This window comes from Lethenteron reissneri, chromosome 12, assembly GCF_015708825.2.
Source record: "Lethenteron reissneri isolate LAM-NWPU_2019-01 chromosome 12, ASM1570882v1, whole genome shotgun sequence".
Taxonomy (NCBI): Eukaryota; Metazoa; Chordata; class Hyperoartia; order Petromyzontiformes; family Petromyzontidae; genus Lethenteron; species Lethenteron reissneri.
Window position 1 is genome coordinate 1,248,073 of NC_083790.1, and position 20,747 is coordinate 1,268,819.

General features: G+C 54.5%; 1 protein-coding gene across 1 annotated transcript; it reads right to left on the reverse strand.

The window, feature by feature from the left end:
- Positions 1-1,210: 1,210 nt before the first annotated feature.
- LOC133341722 (scinderin-like) lies at positions 1,211-15,800 on the reverse strand. The gene is made up of 17 exons (XM_061550370.1): positions 15,738-15,800; positions 13,376-13,592; positions 12,807-12,961; positions 12,507-12,668; positions 11,569-11,718; positions 10,987-11,076; positions 10,368-10,500; positions 9,618-9,706; positions 8,766-8,981; positions 7,698-7,819; positions 6,661-6,751; positions 6,335-6,505; positions 5,890-6,067; positions 5,363-5,484; positions 4,737-4,814; positions 4,454-4,514; positions 1,211-2,530 (listed from the first exon to the last, which is right to left on the reverse strand). The coding sequence occupies exons 2-17, from the start codon at positions 13,566-13,568 to the stop codon at positions 2,364-2,366; spliced, it is 2,178 nt and encodes a 725-aa protein (XP_061406354.1). The 5' UTR covers positions 13,569-13,592; positions 15,738-15,800; the 3' UTR covers positions 1,211-2,363.
- Between the last annotated feature and the right edge of the window lie 4,947 nt (positions 15,801-20,747).

The following is a 20,747-nucleotide window of genomic DNA, read 5'->3' on the forward strand; positions in this document are numbered from 1 at the left end:
AGCTCCCAGCACAACTCCCCGTCTTGCTCTGACGCTCCCCTATTTATCCCCCTCTTCATTAAGTCCCAATTAATTAGTTGGCGTCCCCCCTAACGCCCCGCGCCCCCAGCCCCCGGCGCCACCTGTCCCCATTCCCAGACTAAGCGGCGCCACCCTGTCCCTGACAACAACAACCGGCCAATCACTGCCCTGCATCCCTAATTGCCTAACGGGCCGTCTCTGTCTCCTCCGTTGTCCCCCAGCCCACACGTGTTTACACTTACCCCCCTTGGCGCGCGTTAAAGCACTACAAATGCACTGCTGAGTGATGGCCTCCCCAATGGCCTGTCGGTCAATGGGTTTGTTTGACCTTCACTCGGATAGGTTTGTTTCACCTCCAATGGGGTTATTTGAACTTCACTCGGCTGAGTTTGACCTTCAATGGGTTTTTTTGACCTTCACTTGGCTGGCGAGTGCGAGTTGGTGAAGGGGGCCTGCAGCCAGGACAGCTTCAAGATATCACACACTACACACTCACGACTGTGGACAGGTACTAAACCTACGTTGGTGGGTTCACAGCAGACTGCGATAACTACTGCACCACCCACACCACAAGACACATATCTGGTTCAAATGACGTGCACTGGCGTGTACATGTCACCCTGTCCGTATGTACGAGGTACACTCCAGATATAATGCCTCCTATTTTTTGTTGCAATGTTTTGATTGAACTGATATCCAATGGAACTGTGCAATAGCCTCCGTGTCCCTATGCCATCTCTTTCTCCTCCTGTCTTCCCTGCATCTCTATCTGCCACACAATACATTTCATAAACTGGATGGTCTTGTCTCTCGTCGCCATCACAATAGATTTAAGCAAATCTATGCACGTTGAACTTCTTTCGCACCGCACGAAGCCAACCGTGCTCGCCAGAGGTGCGGGATGCAACCAACGGGACAGGCGGCACCGAGATATGGACAACAGTCGACCAGGTTCTACTTTGTGTAGACCAGGTTCTACTTTGTCTGGACCCGTCAGTGCAGAATGGTCAACATCCTTTCCTTACCACCATCCCTGTGTCTTTCTCCGTCGTCCTCGCTACGAACCCAGTCCCCTCCCCCCACCTCCCAAGTTCGATTCCCACTCGTGGCTAAGATCGTTGGCGATTATTTAAGCAGCTTTTGGGGCCTCTCCTATGATGACTTGGTCTTCAATGAGTAGCTGGTGCGGTGTGTCAACATCAGCACTGCAATACAAAGGCGGCCGTGGGGGGTGCGCTGGCCACACCACCCCCTCGTGTGCCTTGCCAGCCTCCATAGGTGCTGCTACTCGCTAACAGCACTCGCCCCGACAGCCTGTTAAGGCTATACGGGGAACCCTTGGAAAGCATTGGTCCAGAAGGCTGATAAGCTAATGGACGAAGATATGACTTTATTACAACATTTTGGTGGTGATGAAATGCACCCTCGTATGCTTAGTACAGTGTTCTATAACGCTGAAAGTGCTTTGGATGGTTCTTTTTGATGATGGCAACTTAACGAATGGGGTCAGCCTGGAAATAAGACACTGCCCAAATAACCAACAGGCTAGATCGTCTCCTAGCTCCTTAGCTGGGCGACGGTGCCCGCGGCTGTCTGACACGACCTTGAAGCTGCGTCCTCAAGAAAAACATAGTCACAGGTATATTTGTCATATTTAATCCTCGACAATGCATTTAACATTGACTCTCGGAGTAATACAAAACACGAATTCATAGATTTGGCCAAATATGCCACTTTAGCATCGGTCATTTGTCGTTCGACCATACTTCACCATACTAGGTCCACACCGCATTGTGCTGGGTTCACACCGTATTACGCCGACTACTGAGCTACCGACTTCCTGAGTATGGGGCATTCTTAAAATCGTATTGCTGTAAAATTTCAAACTTACAGTAAAAACGGTGGCAATGCTAATGACAGCACAATGATGCATTTAACAAAATCTCACATTCCTCGATGACTCTGCCCTAAGAAAAACATGCAACGTTTCAAGCAATGGCCCTTCTTCATGGCAAGGAAGTCTTAGATTTCCATTCAGATCTTGCTGCGATGAATATGGCCAATAGCCCCAAACGTGACCTGTTACATAAACGTTTACCCCATTAGGACAGGGTTATTGATGAACGTCATTTGTGCTCAGGTCACCACTGTTGAACGCAGTAGCACAGTTTGTAGTTTGACCGCGACTGTAAAGTGTTTATTTTCTCACGAACGAAAGCTTCCGGGCTCAGCTGTTGAGACAGCCCCAGGGCAGGCACACAGCCAGGGAGGACGTCTCTCTCGGGACGAGACAGCCGGGCGTCTGGGCGTCAGGGACGCGCCTCGCCTCGGATCCTCGCCCCCTACTTGAACGATGCCTTCATCTTCTCGAAGGGGTCCGAGTCCCACTTGGTGGGGTCCCAGGCGAGGAACCAGCCGGTGAAGGTGGGGGGCTCGTGCCCCTGCTTCACCACCACCACGGGGGTGTCCTTCCCCCGGCCAGACGGGTCCGTCTCCAGGTACGACTTGGCTGTGAGACGACACGCGGAGTGGGGGGGTGTGTGGGGGACACGGCGAGTCTGTGGGTGTCTGCGTGAATCTGTGGGTGTCTGCGTGAGTCTGTGGGTGTCTGCATGAGTCTGTGGGTGTCTATGTGAACACGTGGGTCTCTACGCGAGGCAAAGATTGCACAATTAGAAGGGCTACGAACAATTAAGACGTTTAAAGATTGCTCTGTCACGTCAAAACGTCTTGAGATGCGCTGTGTAACCGAGAAGTGACGGGCAAATTTTAGGACACGTTGGAATACGATGCCACGGGTGGCTAAGATATGTTAACTACCTCGCCTGGTATACAGGAGATTGTGGTTTCGATCTAGATTGATTTTGAGCCGGCTTGAAGACATCCACTGGCTGATGTGCGTGGGCAAAGCTCCCTATGGCGTTGACAGCTCCCGGCACGGAGTTCATGTCCCGCGGGGCACACGCGACACGCGGTGTCTCCTGCGTAGGCGTGGGGATCGTCCCTGCGGTGAGCCACCAGGTTTGAAAAGTATTTTCTTTTTGCACAAGCCTCCCGGGAGAGAAGTGCCGGCAAGATGAACGTCATTTAAAGTTAAAAGGTCAACGGCACAGTGGAGCAGATACGGTTAGAGCCCAGGGAAGCCCGAGCAGGAATTCAATCACACGAGGAGTCCGAGTGAGACACTTCACCATTTTTCTTCTGTCTGCTGTTCAAAACACTAACGCAGTTTTTCCGTTCCTTTGTCGGACAAGTTTATAGATTTTTTCTCCATTTCACTGCTATACACACCATAGGATATGATTAGTGAGACTGTGTGTGTTCATATATTTGTAGTAGTCTAACGCGCGCCAAGGGGGGTAATTGTAAACACGTGTCGGCTGGGGACAGTGAGGTCGTACCGGGACAGGCTGGTGTTGCTGGGGGACAACGGAGGAGATGGAGACGGCCCGTTAGGCAATTATGCATGCAGGACAGTGATTGGCCGGTTGTTGTTGTCAGGGACAGGGTGGCGTCGCTAAGTCTGGGAATGGGGACAGGTGGTGCCGAGGGCCGGGGGTGGCGAGGCATTAGGGGGGACTCCAGTAATTAATTGGAAATTAATAGGGACGGGCATAAATACGGGATAGTCAGAGTGAGACAGGGAGTTGTGCTGGGAGCTGGACGGAGTCGGGTGGAGTAGAAGAAGAAGTGTAGAGTAGCAGTGGAGAAGAATAAGCTGAACGAGAGAGACGGAGTGAGACGGAGAAGCCGAGAGAGAGCGACGGCTGGAGTGGGACGGAGAAGCAGAGAGGGGAGTCGGGTGAGACGGAGAGGGAGAGGGAGGAATGGAGCGAGCGAGGCTGGCGGAGCGCGGCGAGCGAGCGGAGAACGCGCTGGAGAATGGTGGCGAAATGTGCTGTGTTGGACAAAATAAAGTGACGACAGAAAAGGAAGAAGTTGTCCGCGTAAAGTTCAGCACTACATATTCGTTGACAAATGCATTTTAGCTCGCCATCCCCATAAAAACAATGATTAACATATGATGTGCACGATATTTACTCACTCTTGAAGCGGGAGAATGACTCAGAGCCCTGAGGAACCACAGCCAAGCAAGGACGGCAGCCAAGCGATAGCCTGCGCCAACAACTGCCCAAGCGTTGCATGAACAACAGCGGACCCGTGAACAACAGCAAACCCCTACACGCAACGACGCCAATGACCGGTGAACGGAGCCGTGCGTGGTATCCTGTTGGCGAGGTACGATCGCAACCAAGCCAGGGGCGGTGCCGGCGATTCCCAAATCGCCGCTGCAACTTTGGAGGGGCGCGGGTTCACGGTTTATGGCTCGCAGCTCGCGGCTCGCGGTTCGGGCCTTGCAGAATGCCGACCCAACGCAGTGCCTGGCCGTGTGGCTCGTGACACCGTGACACTGACCACACGTGACACTCACCACACTTGAGCGATTCTTTCTTTTCCACGTCATTGGCATCCTCGCCGATCCAGAGGAAAAGCTGCGGGGATGGGGGGAGGAGGGGGGAGGTGGGGTGATTGAGGAAATGAAAGGTGAGGGAGGAAAGGGGGGGATGGAAGGGGAGCATGGGAACCCAAACAGGAGCACCATGATGATGGTGACGACGGTGGCGAGATTCTAGAGTGATGATGATGGTAGTGATGGTTTTGGTGGAGATGATGATGGTATTAATATGTAATAATAATAAAAAAGATGATGTTACCTGGTCCCATACGTCTAAGAGCATGACATCATCGGTGGCCAGGTCTTCCTGAGTGAAGTCTCCCGCCACCTCCTCCACCTGAGGGCGCGACCGACACAACGCTGAGCTCCACACGCGGCCGGGGTGCGTGCCGTCGGCGAGCATCAGGGTCAGCAAGGGCACACGAGGGGGGGGGGAGGGGTGAGAATTGCCACCCCACCGGGGGGTGGGGCACTGGGGGGTGGTAGGGGTAAGGAGGCAGGAGGTGGCCAGCGAGGCAGGGCCCCAGACCGTGAGGGCAGCAGCAGAGGAGCGCCCCGCCAATCGAGCGGCGAAGGTCTGCGCGGGGGGGGGGGGGGGGGGGGCGATATGCCAGAGAGCCTCGGTCACTGGAAGCGGAGAGTGCGTGGAGTGGAGTAGAAGCGATGGGAGAGAGAGAGTGGTGGATCTACAATGAGTGGAATGGAGTAGAGCGATGGGAGAGAGAGAGAGCGGTGGATCTAGGATGAGTGGAGTGAAGTAGAGCGATGGGAGAGAGAGAGAGAGCGGTGGATCTAGGATTTTGTGGAGGGGAGTAGAAGCGAGATGATCCTCTTGAGAGCTCTACGAGGGGGGGGGGGGGGGTGGGGGCGTGGCGGGGAGCGTGCCTGGAAGCGGCCGGTCTTGTTGGAGCAGGCGAAGAGGCGGGGCGGGTGGTCGTTGTAGTTGGTGCTCAGTCTCGGCGAGCTCTGGTAGTCCTTCTTGCCGCCCAGCAGCGACCAGAACTCAGCTGCAGGGGGGAGGGGTGGATGAGAGGAACGGGCGGGCGATCGGTGATGGCTCTATAAAGTCAAATAAGTCTCCGTGGCTTCCTGTTTCAAATGAGCATTGGGGCCGGGGTTTGTTTGTTTCTGCCCAGCCCTGGGGCCAATGGCGAGCGACTGAACCGGAAGACCCCGGAGATAAATCCCCTCGACCTCGGGGAGAGAGAGACGCACACAAATCCCAATATGCAGCAGGTACCGTCAGGGTCGGGATCGAACCCCCGACCTCCTGTGTACTAGGCGAGGTTGTTAACACCACGGCTCGCGAGTCGCAGGCGACGGCGTCGTGACCGTCATGACCGCGGAACTCGGCGAAGAGGAGAAGGGGCATTAGGGTGAGGGTGCCCCCCAGGTTATCCCTCGCCCCCCACCTGGCTCGTCCCCCTCGGCCAGGTCGGCGTGCGTCCGGCGGCCCAGCAGCTGGGCCACGTAGGCCGCCCCGTCCAGCTCGCTGCGCTCGGCGCCCTTCCCCTCCCAGATGAACGTCTTCTTGGGGGACAGCAGCACGAAGGCGTCGTTCGAGTTGAGGGACACGGCGCTCAGGGGGACCTTCGAGTGGGGGAGGGGGGAGGTGCGGGAGTTGCGCAGGGAGTTAACCGTCGGACATCGTGCCGAACGGCACGCGCGCACGTGGTACCACTCCCGACGCCGTACAGCAGACAGCAAAGCTGACGAGGATGAAGACGACGATGATGTTGATGATGACGACGATGACAACGATAATGAGGGTGACGATGGGGATGATGATGACGATGATGACGATGTTGATGAAGATGACGAGGATGATGTTGACCAGGGTGACGACGACGACCTCACCTCGACGGCTCTGGTGGCGCCCGCTGAGGAGCTGCGCACCTGGTAGAGTCGCGTGGGGGCCTGGGGGCTCTGCCCCCCATGGCGCGAGGTGCCCCCCGCGTGCACCACCAGGGGCTTGCCCCCGAACAGGCTCAGCAGGTGCGGGGGCTCGGAGCCCTGAACCACGCGCACCTGGGGGGGCACAACGTGGAATATCCGCCACTGGCTCCAGGCTGTGAACATCCGATGCGCATTCCCACAGATGCCCGAGACTGGGCCCTGTGAGCCTCGGGGCATTGACACAGGGAGGGTGGTGCCCTGCTCCCTGGGGCGCGCGTGTTGCTCACCTGCATGGGCCGTCCCCCCAGCTCGTTGTCGAGCTGCACAGACAGGAAGGCGGAGTGCGTGATCTCGTCCTTGCTCGACTTGCTGCCCTGCCTGCTCCCGGCGCACACAAACACAAAGGTTCCTTCGTTGGGGTCAGAAGCGAGCAGAGGCGACTACGGCTGGCGCGGCACGGGAAGGGGTGGGTGGACAGCATCACGCACGGCCGTTTTTGTTTCCGTAGTGGCGATGTTATGTTTATACAGAGCTCAAGATACTCATTTGAGGCTGAGTCTACCTAGCGGGGGGGGGCGGGTGGCCCAGGACTGGTTCCTATAACTGCAGCGGTGTTGGTCGTGAGCGGGAATCGACCTCGGGTTGCTGGGTTCGTAGCGCAGCGCGTTAACCGCTACACTCCCCAACACATGCACATGTCCACATGTACACCACACACACACCACCCACACACACCCCTCACACACACACTACACATACCAAACACACATACCACACACACACACACCACTCACACCACACACACCACCCACACACACACCATACACACACGCCACTCACACACACACACCACTCTCACACACACACCACACACACCACTCTCACACACACACCACTCTCACACACACACCACTCTCACACACACACCACTCACACAAACACACCACACACACCACTCACTCACACGTGTAAACTAGGGTCTGGCTCCGAATGTATTCGTGCCCGTGATTGGCTATAGCGGGGGGGGCGCTAAGGCATGGATTCCCCTTCTTGTGTTGGTATGTTCGTTGACGTTGATCTTCCTTCGCACCGTATGTAGCCAACCGTGCCAAGTCGGAGTTTCACAAATCTCCACGGGTGCGATCCCCCAACCCTTGCCTCCAAACCGCTGGCATCACAGCCATCCAACGGCCCGTGTCTCACCCCCCCTCGCCCGCCCTTCTTCTCCCCGTCCTCCAACCCCAGACCTCTCGGGTCGAGCCATGGTCCTGCACCCCCCCCACCCCCTCCGCCCCCGTGTCCCGACGCGTGCCGCCCCACCCACCAGGTGTAGAGGATCTGTCCCCTGCACCACGTGTAGAGGATGATGTACGAGTCGCCGCCGAAGAACTGCCCGTAGCTGGCGCGGTCCACACTCACGCGGCCACAGCTCTCCACGCGCCACACCTGGCGGGGGGGGGGGGGTGCAGGAGGTAGTTGGGGGGGGGGTGCGGGAGGTAGCTGCCTTGGGCTGTGGCAGATTGGCGTAATAACAAAACAACGAATCGTTGTGTGAATGCGCGAGGCTCATTGAGGCCAGACTTAGGCACCCGGGGATTCTCAGAGTTGTAAAATATAAATCTATAAAATATAAATCTATCAAATATAAATATATACACTATAAATCTATAAACTATAAATATATAAAATACAAATATATAAACTATAAATATAGAAACTATAAATATTTAAAATATAAATATATAAAATATAAATCGCTTTCGTGGAGGAGGTGAGCCGTGAGCGTCACATCTCAAGTGGAACCGTTCCGGGTCCTTGGCAATGAGCGGTGCTGAAGCTCCGGCTAAGGGCGAGGTGACCACGCACAGGCAGTCCTCGTTTAACGCAGCAGATGCGTTCCTGATAAGTGACGCGTTACGCGACGGGCATTGACAGTGAACTAACTCAATCACCGCTCACTCACACGTTTATTCTCCCTCCCCTCACCTGAACCTCGCCCTTGTCTAATTTCCCAGCAAGCCTCTATCTCGCTCGTGTCGTCTCACGCGAGTCGGGGGATGAGTGAGCGAGTGGGTGGGTGGGTTTGGTGCACGCGTGATCCAGTAGGTGGGTGGATGAACGAGTGAGTTTGTGGGCCAGTTAGTGAACGAGTTCATGAGCGAGTTGGTGAGCGAGTTGGTGAGCGAGTTGGTGAGCGAGTGCCTAGGTGGCCACGATCGTGCGAGCGAGCCACCAATTACCCCTCTAAAACTCCATTACCATGCCCCTCTCCAGCACGCCTCCTGTCCTTCACCCCCGCACCTCCAATTAGCACGGTTGGCTACGTACGGTGCGAAAGAAGTTCAAGGTACGTACGCGCCTCCCCGCCCTCCTCCCCCCACGCCCTGCTCACCTGAACCTCTCCCTTGCCGTCGTCCACCATGCCGTGCTGCGCGGCCATGGCCGGGCTGGAGTGCAGGGTGGAGGCGTTGAAGGGCACCTGCTGGACATGGGCGACGCTGCCCACGTTGTACGTCTTGCCGAGCGTCACGACGTCGTCCTTGCTCCTCCAGCCCAGGAAGAACTGCTTGAAGAGCGGCGTCTCCCCTGTCTCGGGCAGCACCGACACCTGGGGGAGACGCGGGAGGAGCAGCAACAGAGAGGGGGGAGCTTCTCTACTCGCTACGCACGGCTGGGCTGCGTGTGTCTTGGGCTGTGTGTGCGTCCTGGGCTGTGTGTGTGGGGTTGGGGTAGTGATAGGGGTTGGTGAAATTATAGGGGTTGGGGTAGTGGTCGGGGTAGTGGTCGGGGTAGTGGTAGTGGTAGGGGTTTGGGTATTGGTAGGGGTATTGGTAAGGGTTGGGGTAATGGTAGAGGTAGGTGGAGGTTGGTTAAGCGGGATTGGCTCAAACCGATTTGGATACCACTTGCCACTGATGTCATCCGTGGCCGGGAAATCGAACTCGTGTCACTCGGTTCGCAGCGCAGTGCGATAACCACAGCGCCACCGTTCCACCCCAGTGACTCTGCAGCGCCAATCGAACGTGTTTGACTACTCGACTCATAAACACGAGAACCAAAAGTCGTGCTAGGATGAGCAATTTATGCAAACATCTCCAAAACTCAAGATTCCCCTTCCCGAAGGCGCAGCGTGCGGAGTGAGAGGACCGCTGAGGGGTTGTTGTTGTTGTTGGTGTTGTTGTTGTTGTTGGTGGTGGTGTTGTTGTTGTTGGTGTTGGTGGTGTGGTTGGTGTCTCTGCGTCACCTTGGTGCTGGGCGAGTAGCTCATCTTCTTGATGAACTCCTCAGCGGTCATCATTGCTTTCTGCCTCTCGTTCGAGTTGGCTCTCTTGCCTGCAGCGACATCACTTCGTCAATTCATCACTTACCCACTTCACCATTTAACCACTTCAGCACTTCACCAACTTGTTAACCACATCACCACGTGATCATCTTCATACAACAGTCGGCAGTACGTGGCGGCGTCATGGTCCAACTTGGTGGTAGAAAAAAAAACATTACCGGCAAATGACCGAGTTGGGAAATGAAATAGCAACTTGTTGTGCCCCCCCCCCCCCCCCCCCTGCAAAATATAGCGGGACCCCTCTTGAATGAGAATAATCAGACTCAGCGTCCTCTATCCATCCCCATCACGGCTGGGAACTTTGGCTGTGTGAATGATAATGGGATTGTAGCAATTGGATGATGGGATGATGGTGCAATGGGACGATAGTGATGGGATGGTGGGTTGGTGGAGTGCTGAGATGATGCTTGTGATGGGTCCGCCGTCAGCCTAACCCCTAGCCTGACCCTCACCCTCATCCTAAGCCCTCACCCTAACCCTCACCCTAGCCCTCACCCTCACCCTAGCCCTCACCCCAACCGTCACCCTAATCCTCACCCTCACCCTAGCCCTCACCCTAACCCTAACCCTAGCCCTCACCCTAACCCTCACCCTAACCGTCACCCTAGCCCTCACCCTAACCCTCACCCTAACCGTCACCCTAGCCCTCACCCTTCCACACGAAGATCTGCCCCGCGGAGCCGTTGTCGAGCAGGAAGCAGTCTGCCGAGTCGAGCAGTGACTGCTGGAAGGGACTCGCGCTCGCCACCTCCTTCACCTCCATGCGGCCGCTCTCGTCGGAGATCTGTGGCAATCAACGACATCCACAACCACCATCATCCTCATCCCTCCATAATGATGATGATCATAATCTTTATTACCCTAATCAAAATCTTCATCTCTCCATCATCATTATTACCACCACCATTATTATCATCGACATAATTCACAACAAATGTAATAATATCACCATCATCATCCTCTCCATATATTCATTGCAACGACCATCATCATCAGTAGCAGAATAATTCGACGTGGAGTTGAGCTATAAGTAATCTACTACTCAACCGAGCCATTGGCACTGACAGCCACGTCACGCTGGCTGTGAGTTATTGGGAGTTTCCCACCTTCGAGTGTCAGGCGGCCATTTTAAGGGGCTCTGAATTGACTTCTCGTGGCCTATGAAATTTATTTTTGGATTTGCACAATATCTTGTGTACCCAGAAGAAAGTAAGGAATCTCATCAATAATGTGTTGTTATAATCATCGTTGTATGGTCCTTGTTTGAAACCTTGTAGAGCTTGGCTGATTTCCGGTTCGAGATATCCATTTCCACATCATCAGGGGTCCCGGGTGGAAGTTCAGGCTTGGGGCCCAGCACCTGGAAGGGTGTGCAGAGTCAGGGTTGATAGGTCAATAACGCGAAGGTCATAACGATCATGGTGGCGATGATGATGGTGATAATGATGATGATAAAAAGATGTGCTGCTGCTGTTTTTTATAATGGATGACGATGGTGGTGGCGATCGTAATTATATTGCTGATGATTTACTAGTTTAGGCTATTACGACAGAGCCAAATGTATGATGTTGAAGATTGTAGTCGTGTTGCTGCCACTGCTTTTAATAATAAAAACGATGACTGATAACAACTCCAAAAACGACGATGACAACGATGGTGATGGTTATGATGATCACGACGATGATGGCTATGATCGTGACGATGGCTATGATGATGACGACGATGATGATGACGATGGCTATGATGACGATGGCTATGATGATGACGACGATGATGATGGCTATGATGATGACGATGGCAATGATGATGACGAAGCCGATGACGTCGATGACGATGCCCCCCCCCGGCTCACGTTACGCAGTTGTGCGGGCTCCCCGCCCTCCTCCACCACGTGCACCGTCGCCCGCCCGCCCCGCTCGTTGTCCCGCACGTCGCGCGCCACCTCGGACGCCTTGACGCGCTCGTAGCGGTTGCAGCCTGAGCCGCACCACTGGTAGATGTTCTACAGGGAGCACCCGAGTACCAACACGGCTCAACTCCTGAAGCAAGTGCGTCGCAAACCACAAACTGGCGGGTAAACCTCCTCTGTCCTGGAGAGGTGCAGAGGCATGGCAGCCTCTCCTCCCATGTGTCCCATGTGGGCCTGGGGACTTTCCGCGTGTCTGGCCAAAGTGTCTGCACGTTGTGCCTGGAGGGTCTAGGAGGATCCCCGAGGGAGGCGATTCAGTGCCCTGGCCCTCCCATACGGTACATGGCCAGGGGACATCAGGTGCTAGTTGATTTTTGTCGTCCTTTCGTAGTTTAGTTTAAGGTGGAGGGATTACCAGCCGCTCGCAACCGTCCAGCGCATCCTGTCTGTCAGCCACTGGGGTGGATGCTAAACTATCGCCTATTTATATTTGATCAAGTAAGGCCCACCAAGCTATATAGCTCTTTTTCAGAAGCGACTCGGCCACAAATAATATATCAACGAAGTGTGCTATCATCACGTGGACATTCATAGCGGTCAAATATTCTAAACGCGTGACGTTGATTCTAAATGTGGAGGGGAAAACCGGAGGATATGGAGAGAAATCCACGCGACCACAGAGAGAACACGCGAACTCTAAATATACAGCAGCAGGCGTCAGGGTTGGGATCAAACACACGACCTCCTGCATACCAGGCGATGGAGTTAACATCTCCTAGCCAACGCCGCGCCACCGGATGCGAGCAAGCCAAGAGGGTAACCAGCTGGCCGGAGGCGTCACAACGCCGCAGTGCTAGTGGCCAGTGCCCGCCCATCCTCACCGCCCCCAGGTCAACGATGAAGCAGTCCCCCTGGTTGAAGCTCTTCCAGGAAAGCGGCACCTCGGTGGCGCGCACCGTGCGTCGCCCCTTCACGTGCAGCAGCCGCTTCACGTCCGCCACGTTGGGCTCCACGTGGCGGAAGCCCGAGGCCACGCCGCCCGCCTGCACGACAACAACAACGACGACGACGAAGTGACGAGGTCCTGCAGAGTCTCCTCCTCTGACCTGAGTAGGGAGCTCGCCGCTCCGTTGTTACGCAGCAGCAGCAGCACCGAGCGGTTCACGCGAGCGCGCGCGCACCTTGTACTTGATGCCGCCCTTGAAGTAGGAGAGGAACGAGTTGGACTCGTGTCCCTGCACCTCGCGGTACTGCACGGGCCGCCCCCCCAGGGAGTCGTCCAGCTGCACGGCGAGCAGGGCAGCAGCGCCGGACTCGTCCTGAGAGCACTCGCTACCTGCGGCGGGGACACGGGCGGAGACACGAGGACACGGAGACATGGAGACACCGGGAAACAGAGAAACGGGGACACGGAGACACGGAGAAACAAGGACACGGGGAGACGGGGACACGGAGACACGGGGACATGGATACACGGAGAAATGGGGACACGGGGACACGGAGACACGGAGAAACGGAGACACGGAGACATGATGTGAGCAGGGCAGCAGCGCCTGACTCGCTACCTATGGCGCGGTGCAGACACGGGGGAGGAAGGGGTGGGGGTGGGTGGATATTTAATTAAGCGATTCGATGGACGAGTCAATGGATGAGCGGTTGAACAGCTGATTGAGTTAGTAATTGATCGAGCGATTGAGTGGGTTGAGCGAATTCGGCGGGCGAGCGGCCTCGAGCCCAGTGTGCGCCTCACCGAGCCAGAAGTGCAGCTCGTATCGTTTGACCGAAGGGCCGAAGGAGAACGTCTTGAGCACCACGTAGGCATCCCCCGTGAAGAAGTTGCCGTACTGGTTGCGCGCCACGGCCACAGGACTCAGCTTCTCCACCCTCCACACCTGCAGCCCCTCCACCTGGCCCGCTCCCTTGAACCCCGCGTGTAGCACCATGGCTTCAGGTCGGAGGGGGGGTGTCTGGGGGGGGGGGGGGGTCGGAGGATGGGGAAGAGAATAAGGTGGTGGTGGTGGGGCGGGGGGGGGGCACGGGGCGAGACACGGGACGTGGAGTGAGCCCGGCGCGTGACAGCAATCCCCGCGATTTGGAGGCGATGGTTGGAGGATCGCGACAGTGCAGATTTGTGACACCTCCGATTTCCGCACCTCCGAACGTCCGCAACCTTCGATTCGATGCGGTTGGCTACGTACGGTACGAAAGAAGTTCAACGTACGTACAAGTGCGAGGTGGTGGCCAGGAGATGGCGCAGTGGTGCACGTGCGATGGTGATAATCCAGACGCGGTGCTTATTTGTCAGCATCCTGCAAACGCTGCTGTTGTCGAACACTCAGGAAGATATTGCAACTATACTAGGCAATACAATTTGGACTGGTGTTGCTACTAATTGTAACTGCACGAATGTATATTGGTGTATGTATGGTGTATATGTATGTATTAGGCTATTGATGCGTGTGTATTGGCATGTCGCAGTAGCGGAGAGCTTAGCGCACTGCGGTGAAAACCCAATGGCCCGAGTTTGATTCCCGCTCACGGCCAACACCAGTGACGATGATCTGAACTGATCCTGTGCCTCCCCGAGGTCGACTCAGCCTCAAATGAGTACCTGGTGCGATGTGAAAATATCGCCACTCGGGGAGGCAAAGGCGGCCGGGCGTGGTGCTGGCCACCCACCCGCTCGTGTGCCGTGCCGGCCTGCTTCCAAGGCGCTCACGAACAGCACTTGCCCCAACAGTCTGTTGAAAGGCTACACGGGGGATCTTTGTCTTTGTGCATGTTAGTGAGTACAGTATCTTAACCTTCGACTCCTGTTTGTCTGCACGATCCGTCTGGTGAGTACGCAGGGGATGATCAATCTCATGTCCAACGCAAAATCCAGAAAACAAACAAACAGCTCAAAAGCCACCAAAGTTCAATATTTATCATCCATTCAGTCCGGCTATCGGTCTCCTATTTAATCTGAGCAATACTTTTGCGTGCGTGTCAAAGTATAAACAAGCTGACTGGATGATAGTACAGCATTAAAAGACACCAGCCAAAACTCACTTTATATAGATACACAATTGCTCTCGACTTTACTTGTGACCTTAGAAAACAAGAAATGCACGCGATAGGCCGACCGTTTTGGGCAAATGACCCTTAACTTCAGAGCAGAGAGTGACCGGCAAAAAAGGTAGACACTTACCAAACACAGCATCCTCCCTGCCCGGCTCCCCCTGCCAATGTAATTCTCATTTGGCGTTGCGTTGTCATTCAACGATTAATCGATTCGAGAGCAGCGCATCGGTCCGTGTTAGAGAACGGTCCGCGGGAAGCGGATATCACCGAACTACCACGAAGGACCCTTCAAGTCACCTGTGGCGTGCACCGAAGTGGGACACCCACGTGCTCCATCAAGTGAAGACTGAGAGCCGTGTACCGTGCTAACATCACTGCCACTGGGACCACGGCTCAATGTGCTATGTCTCGCTCACCCCGCTGCTGGTACAAAGCCCCCCCCCCCCCGCCCAAGAAGGTATTTGGCCTACTCTTCCATTCTGGATAGGCGTCTTGGAAGAGGTGGGAGTTACCCACACTTCACCCCACCACACAAGTTGCTTACCGATTTGCGCCGCGTTGCGTACAGAGGCGAATGTGCGGGTGGGGGGGGTACGTAATAGTATTTAAGTGATACGTGATAATATTTAAAGGGTACGTGATAGTATTTAAGAGGTACATGATAGTATTTAAGAAATTTGCACGATTGTTTTAACTGCCGCGTCGGAAGAGATGGAACTGGCGCCCTATGAGTTGCAAGCGCGCTGCTCTGTCTGTGTTGAACTTCTTTCGCACCGTACCTCGCCAACCGCGCTCATCGTAGGTGCGTGGGAAGGACAACAACACGAAACACAACACTAAACACAACAACAACAACACTAAGCACAACAACAACAACAAGCAGCTCTAAAGAAACGGGGTTTTCAATGTAGACGATTTAAAAGTGGCTTCCTAGTATCGGAAGGAAGAGCGCGTTCCAGACGGCCGCAGAAGCGCATCCGAAATCGCGATACACCGCGGGAGAGGGATGAGAACGCCGCCGAACAGACGGTGAGACAAAGTTCACTTACGAGATCCGAGACGGATTCTTGCACGGACGTCGCACTGCGATGCCCTAAAGTTCCCGACTCGCTTCTCTCTCCCCTCCCCCCGCCTTTTAAACGTGTGGCTGCGTCGCTCTCACATTGACCGCTCCGCCCCTCCCTCCTCCCCCCCACTCCCTCGCCCCCCCTCAATGGAGCCATCCCCACCACCCCCACCACCTCCACCACATTGAACCCTCCGCCACTCGATCTGTCACGTTCAATAATTGCATCCTCATCAGCCAGCAGTTGCCATGTTCTATCCACTGCTGGGTGACTGCTTACCCCGAGCACTCAGCATGCCACGCGGTTACTGATCAGGAGGCGGTCTGATCTCATCTCTTCATCAATAATTCATCATCACCAGCCGTGGCCAATCCACTGCTGGATGAAGGCCTCGCCAAGCTGTCGGCAGTCCCTACCCCCTCCACTGTCTCAGAAGCAATCATCACCCAGCGCGGACACACGAGCCGATTTCAGAGAGAGAGAGAGCGAGATCCGTCTCGTTCCTCCTGCACGTAAAGCGCAATCTGGTCCCTCCATCTCCACGGTGGACGTCCTACTCGGGTCTGCTGTACGCATTGTCTGTTGACCTTCTTTAGCACTGCACGTAACCAGCCGTCGTGTTCACAGCGAGTTGTTGAGTTTAAAACTCGCGCTGGCCGGATGGGGACGGCGCAACCTGGACGGGGTAGCTTGCCAGAGGAGACGTCCTTCTGCATTCGCGTTGGGGGGGGGGGGGGGTCGTGTGCATTCCACGGGAGACTCGCACTTCGATTGGCACGGGCGGGCTTCCGCACGGTGCGAAAGAAGTGCGACACATGCGCGCACACACAGGAGTTACTGAACGAGAGGAACGACGCGCGGATCAGAGGGAGAGATACGTGGTCTTGGCCGGCAACGCGTGCTCGAGACGAGCGACGGACAGGCAGCCAAAGTCGGGATTTGCCATCCCCCCCCCCCCACGAGAGCCCCTCCGCCGTGGAGACGCAGCGATGAAATCGAGGTGGTGCGTGCGCGCGTGTGTCCTTGTAGCGCAGTAGGGGGCACAGGCGGTGCATCGGCCACTCATCTCTGTCGGTCAACCTACGGCAACCTGCTGGGGCTGCCCCGTGACCTCCTGCCGGCGGGCGTTCGACACTTCACGTGGCCTCAAGGTGCACATAGCCTGGCACAAGCGTCTTGGTGACGTCACCGCCACTGAGTGGCGAATGGCGGTTATTGTTGTTGTGCAGGGGGCTAGTCTAGGCCCCTTCCGCCAACAGTGGCGTTTGCAAGGAATTGCAGGGCTGTACCCTAGCCTCAGGCACTGCACTGGCATGCCAGTTTGTTTATGAGCTTCGCTTTGATGTCGACATATACAACGAGGAAGCGAGGTTGTTGGCACGGAGCATGTGACGCGTGAGAGTTATGTACCACGTAAACATGCAGGTTTGGGCACAAGCGGATATAAAAGTTAAAGGTTACCCCACCAGGCATGAATAAATAACACATGAACCCTAGTAAATCCACTGCTGGATGAAGCCATCCCCCAATCCGCCGCCACCTCTCACGATCGTGCCATGTTAATAATCCTCCTAGCGTCCACACGTGAACTTGGTTTCATGGCTCCATCTCCTCGGTGGTCAAGCTTCTCGGAACGCGTTCTCTTCCTTGGCTGCCACTCTGTCACCAGCCTTGTCCACGGGGGGCGGGGGGGGGCATCGTCCATCTCTTCTGGCCGTGTGGCGTCCTGCCCAAGCCATGCTCGCTCACTGACACCGCGACTGCAATCCTTGAAACTGATGCGTGTTGTTCTCTAGTCCACGTGTTCCTCTGTCCTTGAGCCTGCTGCGTGTTGTTCTCTAATCCACGTGTTCCTCTTTCCGTATCGGAAAGTAGTTCAATGCGCGCGTCTCTCTCTCTCCACGTTTTTTCTGCACGTGCGTTGGAGACTCGGCGGCGGCCGGCCAGGAACACATCATCTGGGGAAAAGCCCTGGGCAGGGATTATTTACGCGACTTAGATATGCTTCGTCGGCGAGTCGTCTTCTGGGACAAAGCCCTGGACAATGAGTGACCGGCAAATAATGGGGACACTTGGCGCCTGAGGCAAAGCGCCGGGGAGATATCAATTCGCATCCGACTCAGAGACGCTGGCTCAGTGAGTCATCTTCTGAGACGTAGCTCTGAGAACGTGGACCAGGGGATACAAGAGGGGAGGCACGGTGGCCACGCGGTCACCCTGGTGCCGCATGACTCGTACATTTTGGAAGTCAGATTTTATTTTCCCCAGACGTGGTTGCCGTGAACACGAGTCTACAGTCCTCTTGGGTTTCTCTCTCTCCCGGAAAATTATCGTTGATAAAAAAATCTGCCGCTGTTTTTGTGTACTCCTCCCCCCTCCTCCTCCCTCTTCTTCTCTCGTTGTTCTGCCTCACGGCAGGTGTTTTGCTCCACGGCAGGAGTGGGGGTGTGTGTATACAGCAATTCCCTTTTTTGAGGTTGAGTTTGGGCACGTGACCATGAAATTCCAATTTGACAGCCTTTCAGCCACGAGGCTGGGGGTCCGCCATTACACAGAGTTCAAGATGGCGGCACAAATCGCGTCCCAGTGAAGCCAACTGTAACTGTACATTGTGGGACTTTAAGAAGCATTGTCTGTAAGTGCATTTATGTTCTTATAATACTGGGAATGCTGTTATAATGTTAGAATGACCGTTATAATGCTGTAAATGCCTTTATAATGCTGTTAAATTGTTATGATAAAAACGAGGCCTAGTTAACAACGAAGCCTGCAACTTGCCTTATTGTAAATGTTACTTGTAATTGAATAAGTCGAGTCAGACTTGTACCCAAGTAACTATATTGCGATCTTGAGAGCAAGGATGAGGAAATATCTCATCCACAATTCAGTATTATGTGTAGTGCTGTACATTTAGGCTGCAGCATGTTGATTACACGATGTGCCTTTAACACAGTAGCTTATTCTCTTGTATAGCTATTCAGTACTAATGTAGGTGCCTGGTCGATCCAGGATCTATTGTTGAGTTCATGTTATCTAAGACAATGTTATAATGCTGTAGTGTTCATTCATTGTATTGATATTTTCAAGTATTAACAGATGCTGGATTTGTGCTGTGTTTTTCCATCAGTTTTACCTCGTTCAATTCAATCAATTACATTTGGAGTCGGATGTTCACCCTGGCTCTGAAGGTTTATTGGATGCGAGGTTAACTACTCGGATAGCGGTGCAACACAGCGCACAGCGAGGCCGAGACTCTTTCATCGCTGCATTCGTCGGTCGCCACGTCGTTGGCTTGTGGTGAAGTTGCCTCGCGTCCTTGTGAAAGATGACACCCACTAGCGGACTGGAACAGGGGCTGCTTCATGTACAAAGTCGGCTGTTGGACCCCCAGGCGCAGCCGCCACTTGTGCCGCGGCGACACCTGCGGGGGTTCCCGAGAGCCGAGGGTTTGGTGCCTAAACACCCGGGGCGGTTTGATGGCACTGCTGGTGCACCACATCGGCCGGGAAGTAATGATTCATTTGAGAATCAACGATGACCAAAGCGACAGTAGGCCGCAGAGTATTGAGCTTTGTGGTGGTGGGATAACAGAAGGTGAGAAGACACTTAGACAACCAGACTCTGACACGAACGCTAGCAGTGGCCCTAACCACACAAGCCAGCCAGCCCCTGACCCTAACAACACTATCCGCCCTGTCCCCTACAGTATTAACCCTGGCCATAACCCCCATTTTCTTTGAGTCCAATCATCGTTGCGTCGGCTACGACCCTCACCTCGCCCGGTTTAATCGGGGGGTGGGGGGGGGCAGTGGGCTGAGACCTCGATTCGAACTCAAGTTCTCAGCGATGCTGGATCAGGGCCTCTGGCCTTTGATCCCACTGGCGACATCACAAGACCGCCACCTGGAACCCAGCAGACGGTTGGCTGCATGTGAACGGTCACGAATCGCCGAGAGCAGATTGCGTTTCCTTATTGCACTGTCGCTCTCTGGCACGATCTTACACGACCGCTTTCACTGGGGCAATTGATGTCTTAAACATTGCTGCCTCACTTACCTTGACCTCGTAAAGCCCCGCTGGGTGGAGCAGTGGTGAGAGGGTGATGAGAGGGTGGGAGAGGGATGGTCTACTCTGCTGTTGTGTCCTGGGGGTAAAGTCGAGGTGTGAAGCTGGACGTGCGAGAAAGTCGGGGAGAGTTGGTGCCAGGCTAGCAATGGCATGGAGGGGGTGGATAAGTGGGCTGATAACGGCTCAAACAGAAGGGGAATCCGTATCGCCTTTAGTCTCGACAGTAGCTGCGAGTGACGGCACGACGGAGTGCTCTTGCCAACAGCACCATTGAACAAAGGGAATGCTCCAAATCCAGCGCTGGCGTTTACTGATTGAGTCTAAATTTTATGTTCCAAGCCCCACATTGATCGCATCTCAAGAGAAAATCAAATAAAAAAAGGATTTCTATATAAACAACTCGTTTTTTCATTTGATTGCGTCTGAAAATTGTTGAAGCTGTCATTCTACCACCTTTTGACGACTGACGCTGCTTACAGATCAGCTACAAATGGATATGCAATGGCTTTGCCTGTGACTTTATTGTGTAGGCTTCATTGCGAGTGACTAAAATATGTATAAAAGATAATTATCTTTTACACACAAATTAAACAGAGAAATATTGTATTCCTCCTATGCAGGCAGTGCCCACATACACTGCAAGCTGTAAAGAGCATTACTTAGACTAAAAAGTAAACTATGCAACTAAACTACATATTTTTATTTTAGTAGGTAAGGCCCACTTTTTTAGAAGTAACCTAGCCACAAATGATAGCACAATCAAGTGACTTATCACGTGAAAATGTATAGCAGCCAAATACTCTAAACGTGGAGGGGAAAACCGGAGGACCCGGAGAAAAATCCATGCGACCACGGGGAAAACATGCAAATTAGAAATATACAGGCGTCAGGGTCAGGATCGAGGGAGTTACCATCTCGCCACTG